The sequence below is a fragment of the Columba livia genome, chromosome 8, assembly GCF_036013475.1.
Source record: "Columba livia isolate bColLiv1 breed racing homer chromosome 8, bColLiv1.pat.W.v2, whole genome shotgun sequence".
In the NCBI taxonomy this organism is placed as follows: Eukaryota; Metazoa; Chordata; class Aves; order Columbiformes; family Columbidae; genus Columba; species Columba livia.
Window position 1 is genome coordinate 30495730 of NC_088609.1, and position 12919 is coordinate 30508648.

The 12919-nt window shown below is 47.6% G+C and overlaps 1 protein-coding gene across 1 annotated transcript; it reads left to right on the forward strand.

Moving 5' to 3' along the window:
• The first annotated feature begins 272 nt into the window (after positions 1–272).
• Positions 273–10198, forward strand: LOC135580057 (ral guanine nucleotide dissociation stimulator-like 1). Its single transcript, XM_065071356.1, has 13 exons — positions 273–585; positions 1739–2257; positions 2890–3000; positions 4070–4278; positions 4960–5037; positions 5481–5665; positions 6304–6428; positions 7071–7286; positions 7516–7619; positions 7770–7854; positions 8247–8333; positions 8634–9588; positions 9797–10198. The coding sequence occupies exons 1-12, from the start codon at positions 550–552 to the stop codon at positions 8718–8720; spliced, it is 1842 nt and encodes a 613-aa protein (XP_064927428.1). The 5' UTR covers positions 273–549; the 3' UTR covers positions 8721–9588; positions 9797–10198.
• The last annotated feature ends 2721 nt before the right edge of the window (positions 10199–12919 follow it).

The following is a 12919-nucleotide window of genomic DNA, read 5'->3' on the forward strand; positions in this document are numbered from 1 at the left end:
TCAGTTGCCTACTCTTTAAAGCCTTTAGTAGAACAGTGAATAGGTTGAACCGCAAAGTGAAAACATCACTGTAAATGACAAGAACTTCGTTTTTCCTTTCCCAGTTATGCTTGGACTTTGCAGTTTTGCGTTATCTGTGTTATCCTGTTGGGTGTTTCTTCCTAAGGAGAACATTACACAGCTTTGCGAGGTTCCTCCTCACGGAAGGCAGCAGCCCCAGACAAACCTCTATATATACACACACACATATATATCTCTGTGTGTCTGAACCCTCTGCTGTTCAGGCGCTTTGTCCGGCTGAGCAAGGGCTTGGGCTGCGGGCGGGCTGAGGGCGGGGCAAGGGGGCGCGCGCGGGAGCGGCGGCGAGCTGCGATTGGGCGGCTGCGGGCGGCACGTGCTGCCGCGAGGCCGCGTCCGGTCGCCGCGGTGCCGCCGGAGCCGTTGCCGCCGTTGCCGTCGGGGCGAGCGGTCGGTGCGAGAGAGAGAGAGCGGGAGTGCGGGGCTGGCGGAGCCGGCAGCAGCCCTGCCTGCGGACGCGGACACGGCGCCATGTGCGGGATCAGCTGCGGGCCCTGCTGCGGACGGGTAGGAGCGAGCCGGGCCCCGCCGCCCGCCCTCCCCCGGGGCTGCGGGGGACACGGGGCCGGGGGGTGGCAGCTCCGAGTGCCGAGAGAAGGGTGTTGGTGACTGCTGCCGAGGGACAAGTGAGGGGACGGGAGGAAACGGCACCAGCTGTGCCGGGGCAGGCTCGGGTTGGCTGTTGGCAACAATTCCTCACAGAAATGGTTATTAAACACTGGCCCAGGCTGCCCAGGACAGCGGTGGAGTCACCATCCCTGGAGGGTTTGAGAGGCACAGAGATGAGGTTCTGAGGGACACGGGGCAGTGCCAGGGCTGGGTTAACGGCTGCACTCGATGATCTCTTTCAACCAAAATGATTCTATGATTGGCACAGAGGCACCCCGAGGGTAGATTAAGGGACAACAGGTTCCAAAACAACTTGTATTAAACTGGTGGGAAACAGGGTTTTAGCACTCCAAAAGTGACTTAAATACAGGTTGGGATATCAGTTGAGGAGAATTATTAAGGGGCAGCATCATCACCCAGAACAATGCCGGAGCCGTCTCTGAGTCCGGGAGGAGGACACACTTGCCTGAACACGGTGTGGGGTTATTTTAAAGGGATACACGTACTCGTATTGAGTACGGAAAGTGTACACTCGCGATTGTGCGAGGGTAAATTTATAATACACTCACAATCCTGAGAGAAGAAATACACGTGCAAACGTGCACGCAAAGTTACACATGCTTATGTGGAAGCTTGGGAGGAAAATACACCTTCGATTATGTGAGGATTAACTTTACACTGTGGGTGCCCCTGAAGCCTCCAAACATCCCGCACACTGGCTGCGGGCGCCCAGCGGCTCCTGGCGCCTCGGCGCTCCCTTCTCCTAACGGCCCTGGCCAGGGGCTCTGGGGCCAAACAAAAGCAGCTGTTGGCCTCAAACAGCAGAGAGAGGGGGAGATGTGCCTGCTCCTTCCATACTGAAGGAGAGGGGGGAGAGATGGGGGTTTACATCCTGCAACAATGATCCTATCGTACAATCTATCTTTTGCATTGTAATAGTGCCTAAAGTTCAGGTTTCATGTGATCTTGTCCTGGTACTTTTGCAAGGACATTAAAAGTAAATGTGTTGCTATCTGCAATTCAAAACTGCCTTTCCGTTGTTTTCTAACAGGCTCGGAGCTTCCCCTTTCGGAACCTGTGTGTTTGGAGATGTTGGAGAAGACCAAGGAGGAGGACACCCAGGAGGAAGAGACATGAGGAAGATGTGGAGTCTCTGCACAGCCTTGAGGAGACTGTGCCCAAGGCAACCAAGGAAGATGTGGAGACTCCAGAGCGCGTTGAGGAGACTCCAGAGCACATTGAGCAGACTGTAAGCAAGACAAGAGAGGAAGATGCTGAGGCTCCAGAGCACGTTGATGAGACTACAAGTGACATAAGAGAGGAAGACGCAGAGACTCAAGAGCGCATTGAGAACACTCCAAGCAAGATAACAGAGGAGGAGATGGAGACTCCAGAGTGCATTGAAAACAGCCTAAGCAATATAACAGAGGAAGACACCGAGACTGCAGAGTGCGTAGAGGAGACTCCAGGCAAGCCAGATGAAGAAGACATGGAGACTCCACAGAGCCTGGAAGAGAATGTGAGGAACCAGCCTGGTGAAGATGTGGAGGTTCCACAGAGCATTCAAGAGGCAAGACACTGGTGTACAGACGGTTGTATCTGACTAGGGGATATTTTAGAGATAAAGGAGGAAAAAACAAACAGAATAGCATCCCCCCAAAAAAACCCAAATCTTGGCTTCCCCAAACCAGGATTTGGTTGCACTGCACTCAAATCCTTTCTAATTGAGTTGTTGCTGTGCTTAAGGCTGTGTTAGTTAGTAAAGCCCTGAAACTTTAAATATGCAACTGGTATGTATGATGATAAAAGATTATGTGGTTGCAGGGGGACCAGTATATGTATTTCTAAAGTTAATTGTTACGTTTATTTTCAATTCTCTAGTGCTTTGCTCTTCAACATGTATCAGCATGTTAATACAGCGGCTGTTAGTGCTGGGGTTCAGGAGATCTGCACTCTCTGGTTTAATTCTTACCTCTTTCATTGGCTTGTGCAGTAATTTGTGCACTCAGCTCCTCTCTGCTTTCAGTTAAAAGTCCAAAAATCCCCAGGTAACTAAAGGCAGCTAAGAAGTGGCAACTTAAGTGAGTGTTGTTGAGGTGTTGTGAGATCCCGGTGTTGGCGTGCTGGTGTCTGCAGCCTGCGCTTGTGCAGGGACCGTGTTCCTTTCTCTCTGACCTGTTTCTCTTTGCCCTTTCCTGGCAGAGCACAACTGAGGATGGAGCTGAAGACGCACAAGAAGGAGCTGTTGACTGTGACACCCTGAGAAGAGCGCAGATCCAGCAGACTGAGGGTGAAGGAGCAAGATGGCTCGGGGTAAGTGAAGCTGGCGTGGTGGCCAAGTCCCCAGCTGATTAAAGTGTCCTCACTTCATTGCAATCAGTGCAGCTGTGGCAGTTTGAGCCAGAGGGTCAGGAGGTGGGTAGAACTTTCATGTTATGTTGCGATGTTTCTACATTTTCTTCAGGATCAAAGGCAATAATATAAGAACTTGCTTTGGTGTAGTGTCCAGGTTGGTAGTATAAAGACTTTGAGTGGCAGATTTCCCACCTCTGCTGCCTGTTTTTTACCAGGAGAAATATTAGAAAGTATTTTTGACCTGCGGTACATTTCCCAGCTGATGGTTTTGTGCAGGAGGTGGGGAGCATTTTGAGCATGTCTGCGTCCCACAAAGACACTTCAGAAAAGCAGAATTTTCTCCCGTTCCAGGGGTGTTGTTCCTCGTACGTAGAAGGAGCTTCCAGGTCTTGGTCATATTCTCAAGGGAAGAGTTCTTAGTGGTGCTGCATTTGTAGAGTGATTTGGAGGCTTTTCAGCTGAAAAGCGTTGGCTGGTAAATTATTGGATGTGTCTGAGAGAAATGCAGCTCTAACTGAAAATATCATAGAACCCGTGTTGAAAGGAATACAACAGTTTTTGTTCGAGTGAGTTGGGCTTCATTACCAATTCCTTTAAGTACTGAGAAGCTTGAAATCTTGCTTAGTAACTTCTTGTAGAGGTACCAGTAGGTGAAGGAACTGAGATCTTTTATGCTTCAAGAAGTCTAATAAACCTTTCTTAAACTTCTTGATGCTTAGAAAGCATCCGGGGTTTTTGAATGCTTGGCCCTGTTATGAGAGAATTGTCAGTTTAAAAGCCAACCATGAGATTACAGCTTAAGCCCTGGAAACACTTGCCTTTTTAAATAAGAAATGTCTTTATTGTCCTCCAGTATTTGCTACAGCATTTGGTATTTGGAGAGCCAAAACTGACAAAATTGTTTAGTAACTAGTGATGGACTGTTCCTGTGAAAAGGTGGAATGGAATCTGTGTTTTATCGTGCAAGCTGTGTCGGGGCTCTGGCTTCTGTCTGATTATGTGCTTTGTCTTTGTTTCCACTTTGTAGGCTGAAGGAGACCAGTTACCTGCAGAACACGCTGTCAGCCCGGACGAGACGTGCAAAAGCAGGGCCCTGAAAGCTGCAACTTTGGAAAAGCTGGTGGAGACGCTTCCAATGGCGTTTGCGGATAATGACTTTACATACATCAACACCTTCCTCTCAACGTACAGGGCCTTTGCTTCCACCAGCACAGTCCTGGAGCTGCTCCTGGACAGGTAAGAGCCGGGACAGAACAGAAACTGAGCCATCATTTATTATACACGACAGGGGGATGTTGACAGGAATTTCGTCCCCTACTTTTAGTGGACATGGAGTTAATAACCTGATGGACAGAGGTCAAGAATCCTGCCAAATTCAGGATTTCAGCATAAACAGACTATGTGCAAATGCACGCTGCCCACACCCCAGCTCTCATTAAAGCTGAAGCGCCAGGCAGGGAAAGCGTGCGTGCTCTGACCGGTAGGGAACCAAAATGTTCACACTGAGATGCACCATGAACTCCTCATCACCCGTACGTAAGGAGGTGCAAGGTGTGGTTTGACAGGAGCTGTTCCAGCTGCCGCCAGGGCTCTCCCCGCAGGTCTCTGGAGGCTCAGTGTCCCCAGCTGAGCTCCCTATGGCTGTGGCTGCGCCGCTCCTGTCAGAGGGACCACGGGTCTGCCTGGTTTAGTCTGGGTTTGCTTTGCAGTGCACGGGGACATGTGCAAACCCTTCATCTCTCCTCAGCTTCCCCGGCCACGGTGCAATTGTCCAGCATGAAGCCCTTGTCTTCATGCCAGTTGTATATGAATATGCCAATATGTATATGTTTATGCCAGTTGTATATGGATAACGCTATTTGGGATTTTGCTTTTGCTCAGTAGAGGTTCCTCTAAACAGCCATCTCATTTTTCCAGATACGGAAACCTGGAGATCTCGGGCTCTGAAGAGCGTGGAAGCCAGAATTCCCCCGGATCCAGCACAGTGCTCAGGACGTAAGTTTGGTTTTGCAGCGCCCAGCGAGCCCCAGTCAGGGTTCGGTGCTGGAGCGGGACGTGGGCAGCAGAGCTGTTGTTTCCTTTGACAATTCACAGCCTGTTTGCTTCAAGGAGCTTGTGTAAAGGCCGAGTATCAGCTGTCTCATAACACATCCAGTAACAGAAGCCAGAGAAAATCTTTAATTATTTTGAATGATTGTGCTGGTTTCTCAAGGTGTAATTGAGGAAGCAGCCTTTAGTTTCCTATGAAGTATTATCTTAATAATATTTCTTGCATAAAAAGAACAAATTAAATTCTCTGCTCACAGAAGTGTCCATGCTGCCTTCACGTGGGGGATGAATGTCTCAGTGTTCCTGTTGTTGTATTAGGTACAGATCCATGCCATTGCATCAATAGCTGCTGCATACAACCCATGTGCTCTCTCTGAATTTGCTCACAGTGCGATCGCATCGATTTTACAAGCCTGGCTCGACCAATGTGCCGAGGATTTCCAAGAGCCGCCCGACCACGTGTGTCTGCTGAAGGTGCTGAGTTATCTGAAGAAGAACATGCCCGGCTCTGACCCGGAGAAGAGGGTGCAGAACCTCCTCGAGCAGTTCCAGAAAGAAGAACTGGAGAATGATGGTAAAGTACCTTTCTCTGCTGTCTGGGTGTTCTCCCAGCGTCAAGCCTGCCACGTCCCCTTATCCAGGGCACAAAGCTTCCTGTGCCGTGAGCCGAAAAGTAGTAGGAGCTCACGTAATATGTGAATGAGAACTGGAATCAACTTCCAGCATTAGTGGAGAGACTGAGTTCTTCTACGTGCATTATTCTCACGTTGGCTGCGTGTTTTATCAGACCCTGTTGGCTCTGGAGAACACAACGGTAGGACTGGTGTGCAGAAAAGGCCCAGGTTTAGACTTAGTGCTGCGGCAGCCGAGGCTGCTGATCCATTCTGTTCATCCCGTGAGAGGGGCGGACTTGCCGGGAGGGGCGGCCAGAACAGGTGACCCAAAGTGGTTAGAGAATGGGTTAAGGCACTTCGCAGCTAAGAGACCCTGAACAGCTCAGTTCTCCCTGTTTCTTTTTCTTCTACCTGCTCTTTGCCAATTTAGTCTTTTGTTCCTTCCCTTTCTCACTAAAATATGCAGCACAGTGAGGCCGTTACACCAGGCAGGTCCCTTTGCATGTTCTGCTATTAGATGTAGTGATTTTTCAACTATCTGCTTTGATTAATTGTTTTCTGTATAAATTCACTGACTCGTGTTTCCCACGCTGGCCAGACGCGTTCCACAGCCTTTCTCCCTGCAACCTGGATGAGGAAGATGAACTGGAGATCAGCGGTGCACAAGAATTCTCATTGTTCCAAGAAGAGCTGGTGGCAGAACAGCTGACGTACATGGACGCGGTATGTCGATCATACGTGTTACCTGAAATGCTCGGGGAAATAGTTCTGGCCTTCTAATTGTCTGTTTGTTTCTTAACTTATATCAATGTCAGTCTGGCGTTCCAGAACCGCTCTGTTGCTGGGACAAAGAGCACAGCTCTGCTTGGTTATCCAAACTCGCTTCATTGATTGGGCTTTTCCTTCAGTTCTTCTGAAGGTGTTTGTCTTTTATTTACAGTGTGAATGTAGACTGTGTAGCCTCTTTTGCAAAGTTTAATATTTGACCCCTGAGAAATAGCGTATTTTGACTGTATTTTAGGCTACCTCACCTGAAGGTGCAGAAGTACTTTTAACTGTAGTGCTCTGATTTGGTTTATTTGTATCAATCTTTTTCAAAAATATCATTATATGGAATCTTTTCCCCTTGATAATTTAAGTGATAGAAAGGTGTCTCTTATTTTGCCAGGACTGTTTAGCTGACAGTTCTTTTAGGGCATCAGGCCTAAAGAGTTATAGCCAAGTGTATATTTTAAACTAAGAGAAAACCAATATTTCCCTTTTAATACCATATTAGCTTCAGATGCAGTTTGCACTGTAAACATGCATGTCTTGCTGTGGGCAATAGCGATCCAGGCTGACTTGGACACCTCTGTTTCCCTCTAGACACTCTTCAAGAACGTTGTGCCCCACCACTGCCTGGGCTGCATCTGGTCCCGCAGGGACAAGCAAGAGAACAAACACCTGGCACAGAGCATCAGAGCCACCATCTCGCAGTTCAACGCCGTCACCAACTGCGTGGTCAGCACCGTCCTGGACAGCAGAGAATTAAAGACACGGCAACGAGCGAAGACCTTGGAGAAGTGGATCCGTATCGCACGTGTAAAGCGTTTATTGACGACTGTTTAACGTTCCTTGTGCGGGTGCCGTGGAGCTGGGAGGGGGCAGGGGGGTTGTTGGGGAGTGATATTTTGGATGCTCAGTATTTTTGGAGCTGCCCGCTTAGCAGGGAGAATGTGCAGCGAGCAGGACACGGGGCAGACAGAAGAGCACTGACTGTTGGTGGTGCTGACGTTTAACGCTCCTGTGTTTCTAACCGCTCCTTTCACAGCAATGTAGGATCCTGAACAACTTTTCGTCTTTGAAGGCCATTGTTTCCGCACTGCAGTCCACCTCCGTTTATCGCCTGAAGAAGACCTGGGCCTGCGTTCCAAAGTAAGGCTGTGCAGTGTGTCACTGGATGTGTTTTGGTGCTTTTATCTTTTATGTGCCCAACCGTTAACGATTCTTGAGAAAAAAATAGTACCCTGATCTGATTCAGAGTGCTTACAAACAGCTTAAATGATTTAACCTTTTCCTGTACAGGGACACAATGCTGATGTTCGAAGAGCTCTCAGAAATCTTCTCCGACTGTGACAACTTTGCGACGAGCAGGGAGCTGCTGCTGAAGGTGGGAATGAGCTTGAGTCGCCAGGCTGGTGATCTCCCCCAAAGCCGAGCTCAGCCCTGTTCCTAACCAATGAACTCCCGTATGCGGTGCTTTGGGGAAGACGGGTCTGTAAATCCCGGCTTTTCTGCTGGGGCGAGAGGTGCCGCACAGCGAGATTTGACGCAGATGAGTTACGAATGAGCACTTGGGCTTTATACCGCTCTGTACAGACAGGAACCGCTGGCTAAGATCCTAAGGATGGTGTCATGAAAGCATCATTGACAAGAGCACTGTTTGGTGAAGCAGACAAGTTGTATTTTGTTTGCTAACACAGGAGTATTCTAGCATTCTAATTAGTATTATTCGTATTATTTCTCAGTCAATTAATCCACCATTGCTCTGCCCGTTTGCAGGGAGTCACCCAAGGCACGGTACCTTACCTGGGTACCTTCCTCACAGACCTCGTCATGCTGGACACAGCCCTTCAGGACTATCTCGAGGTAATTTGGGGCAATTTTTGGAATCCTACATATCCTCCCTCCCTTCCAGACACTGTGTCTGGTCCTGTGTCTTCCCCTGGGTTCTAGTGCAGTTCTTAGAAATAGAGGAATCTATTTGAAAAATAGACTCAGGCACACGAGTGCTGTGGTTTATCCTAGAGCTGGAAACAGGTCTTTGCAGAAGCCTTTGCTCAGGGCAGCTCTGGCCTTTCCCTTGGTGTCGCTACTTCATCCTGTTTGTGATTAACTCAGCCCAGCCTGTGCTCTTCTCCTCTGATCCCTTCTCTGTCCTTCCAACAGGGCGGCCTGATCAACTTTGAGAAGCGGCGAAGGGTGAGTGGAACGTTGACTGTTCTGTGGTCGTTAGTTGCTGACGCTCTCTGCTAGAGCGTTCTCTTGGCGAGGCCTGTTGTCTTTGCTCGGGCGTATCCAACAGCCGCTCACGTTACTGCAGATGGTGAGTGTGAGTGTGAGCGCACGACGTGCAGAGCCGGGGAGGATCAGGCTCTGCTGTCATCACAGGCACCTCTAGTTATGTCCCTCGCTTAGTGCCTGAGAACCAGCTCCGTACAGAGCGGGATTCCTCTCTCGGCGCCGCTCTGGCCACGCAGGGCTGAGCGGGAAGGCTGAGCTGCAGAGCTGCATTGTTGGAAACAGTGGTTCTGGACATGGTCACTTCTTCAACTGAAACCGACCTGCGGGTCAAACTCAGTCTGTCCTGGATCTGTTGCTGCGTGTGGGTAGGATATTAACGAGACCGGCTTTATTTTTCTAATTGGAATTCCTATTTTATTATTTGTTTTCTTAGGAATTTGAAGTAATCGCACAAATTAAGCTCTTGCAGTCCTCATGTAACAGCTATTGCATGTCAGCAGATGAGAAATTCGTGCAGTGGTTTAGGAGGCAGCGGCATTTAAGTGATGAGGAGAGGTAGGGTCTCAGCCCAGCTGGCGAAGCAGCTTTTCTTGCCCCGCAGGCAGGTTCAGGTTCTCTCAGCCTTGAGCTCTGCGCTGCCAGGAGCTGCTCCCGGAGAGTGGAAATACACCCGCACAGAGCTGCGCTCCTCCTTGTGGGGATGCCACCCTCTGGGGCGTGGGAATGGCCCAGGGCTTCTCAAATATGGCCACTCTGAGATATTTAACTGATGGTGTTGCCTGTTCTGCAGTTTCCGGCTTTCACGCGAAATTGAAGGAGCTGCTGACAAGAGTGTCGCATCGGCCAAAGCTCAGAAGAGCGTGGTGAAGAGATTCAGCCTGTGAGTATAACGGTTTGGTGCCTGAATATGAACTGGAGTAAATCAAACACCAGCTGACAAACCTGGCTGGGGATCCAGAACACTGGATTTTAGTGCTGGATTATAAATTCAATTCACATTTGCAGCAGCAATACAGAGTAAATAAGGATAGAGTCTAAGTGCCAGCTTTGCTCAGCCCAGCTCTGCTGTGCTTTCTTTTCTCCCCTAGGCCGTTCCTGGGCTTGGGGGTGAGCGCCCACAGCACAGCCGTCAACGCGCAGCCCAAACCTGCTCCAGGTGGGAGCTCTGGGGACAGCACCGTCACCATCGTCCCTCCCACCGACACTGCCGAGGAGCCTCAGCACAAGGTAGGGCCTGGGCCCTGTGTTCAGCACAGACAGCCTGTGCGAGGCTGCTGACGCTGCCGGCGGCCCCAGGCGCTTGCCCAAGCCTGTGGGTCTTGACTAGAGCGTTGCTTGCGGTGGAATGGAGGGCCCTGAGCTCTGGGAAAGGCAGTTGTGGGGGGAAAGCTCATCTGCATCAGCCCAGCCTAATGCTGGGGCAGGCAGAGCACTGAGCAAGTGAGAAGCAGCTGAGGTCAGAGCTCGCCAGCCCTGGGCTTTGACCTGCCAGGAACTGCCCAGACCAGCCTTGTCTGGGCTGGGTTCCGTTCCCAGGGAGCTTTGTCCTGCAGACTCTGCTCTCATGACCTGAACTGCCTTCACTGGGTTGCTGAAGCCCTTGTTGAGGCTGTTGTGCTCAAGAGTGTCATCTTTAGCTTTTGGATCTTTTCAATTAACTGGTAATCAATGTGTTTGATCTCGTGTCCCCCCTTGCTGCCATCTGGTGACAAGTGCTCCAAGAAGTGCCCCGACTCCGTGACTCCCATTACAACCAAAGAAGTGCCGCCAGTCCTGCCACTTTACAACCGTCAGAACGGAGAGAGCTGCATCATCCGGACCAGCGTAGAGGAGGACAGAAGTGGCAACATCTACAGGAGCATCCTGGTGAGTGGTGGGAACAGCAAAACGCTGTTCTGTGGGTGACGTTTTCACCCCAGGTGCCTTGAATGGTGCTTTTAGTTTTGGAAACACCTATTCACTGATCAAACCTCCTTGACAAGGAAAATGACAGATGTTAGAAATCAAAACCTGTGGAGCAGGGGATGAATGAGAGGTTTGCAAAGAGCATCTCTCAAGGTTTCTGCTCTAGAAATTGAAGCTTGTCTTTGATCAACAATGCCAAGTGCAGCACTCTGAGCAAGTGCCGGCTTTGCTGCCCCTGCTCTTCTGCCAGCGCCGGCTGTTGTGTGTCCAGCTCAGCCCTGGGGTGTGTGACTGTGGCACAAGGTGCCCCTTCCCCAGCAAACCCAGCTACAAGGCCCCGAATCTTTGCAGGACATCCAGAAAGTGTTTAGCACAGGAGACTGTGGATTAATGGATGTGAGCAAACAGCAGCTGGGGCAGCTATTGCTGTGGATTCGACGGCTGCTGAGAACAAGGTCTCACCTCTGCAAGTGGGTGCTCTGGAGAGCAGAGGCTGTGATTTGCTGCTGCGTTTCTAGAGCAGCGTCTGTTGTCTTGCAGTAAATCAGCCACCAGGTGTCCCAAAGAGCATGTTTTAGTATCTGGCCGAATCTAGGACGCAGTTCCCAACCGAGTCCTTGCCACTCTCTGTCTGCAGCTGACTAACCAAGAGAAGGCTCCTGCTGTCATCCAGAGAGCCCTGGAGAAGCACAGCCTGCAGTGTGGCTCGGCCGAGGATTACGAGCTGGTACAGATCATCTCCGAGGACAAAGGTGGGGAAGCAGAACTCTGCTGCTGCTGCTTGACCGGTGCTGCTGCATTTTGACGGCAAGAGTGACACGCGAAGCGACGTCAGGAACGCCACGGACACGTTGTCACAGCTGCCGGTGAGAATAAACCCCTAAGGCTGAGTGGTGCGCCAACTCACGCTGGCTCTGCTCCCTCTCTTGCAGAGCTGGCGATCCCACCCAAGGCGAACGTGTTCTACGCCATGAACACCCAGGCCAACTTCCATTTCATCCTGAGGAGAAAAGCTGCAGCACAGGAGGAGCCTGCGCCCCATGGATTTTAATGGTTGAGCCTTCTATAGGATTTACTGCTTATATTATAACTATGGAAACGTTTTTTCCCCCAGGTTTAGTCGGGAGTTGATATATTTGAATATGTGACCTGTATCTAATGTTTGAGTTTTGTATAATATTTAATATTTATATAACAAGTCTATTACCTTTTTTCCAGTAACTTCTGCTTGGAGTTACTATATTTCCATAGCTTAGCTTTACAGAATATTTGAGCTTTGTATAATATTTAATGTTTATAGAATAAGTACATAACTTTTTTTCCAGTAATTTCTAGTTTGAGTTAGTATATTTAAATGTTGTATCTGTATATAATATTTGAGCTTTATTTAATATTTTTATTTACTGTACTAATATTTAATATTTAATATTTTTATTTAAGGTACTAACATTTAATATTGAATATTTTCATTAAATGTCATAATATTTAATAATTTTAATATTTTAGTTAATGTACAAATATTTACTATATAATGTTTTAATTTAATGTACTAATATTTAATATATTTAATATTTATTTAATGTACTTATATTTAATATTTATTTAATATGTACATAGACCTTATCCAACAATTTTTGTCTGGAGTTGATACATTATTTCATCTTTATATAATATTTGAACTTTGTAGAATATTTAACATTTATATGATAAATATATTGACTTTTTTCTACCAATTTTTGTCTGGAGTGAATATATTTTAATGTTTGGTCTGTATATAGTGTTTGAGCTTCATATCATATTTATATATACATATAAAATAAATAGATACACTTTTTTCCACCCTTTTTTTCTGGACTTAACAGATACTAATAATTGAGCTTTATATAATACATCATGTATATATTTATATTTTTATATATTTATAGTTATATAGTAAATATCAATACAATTTTTATCTTTATAATATGTATCTAATAAATACTTGAACTTTTTCCACCTCTTCTTATCTGGCGTTAAAATATTTCAGTATTTGATCCCTATGTAATATTTAATCTTTACACAGATGGAACATCTCTGTAATAAATACGGAACTTTTTTCCACTAATTCTTCTCTTGAGTAAATATAGTTTAAGATTTGAGCTTTCTATATTATATAATATTTAATATAACCTTTCTTTATATAATAAATATGTGAACGTCTTTTCCCACCAATTCTTGTCTGGCGTTAAAATATTTTAATATTTGATCCTTACGTGATATTTAGTGTTTCTATATATGTAACATTTCTATAATAAATACGTAAATTT

Bases quoted from the DNA above. Each gene is read 5' to 3' on its own strand.
- LOC135580057 (XM_065071356.1), top strand. From the start codon at position 550: ATGTGCGGGATCAGCTGCGGGCCCTGCTGCGGACGG. The intron at 2,258-2,889 runs GCAAGACACTGG...CTTTCCTGGCAG, and splicing joins TTCCACAGAGCATTCAAGAG to AGCACAACTGAGGATGGAGC. The intron at 8,334-8,633 runs GTAATTTGGGGC...TCCTTCCAACAG, and splicing joins CCCTTCAGGACTATCTCGAG to GGCGGCCTGATCAACTTTGA.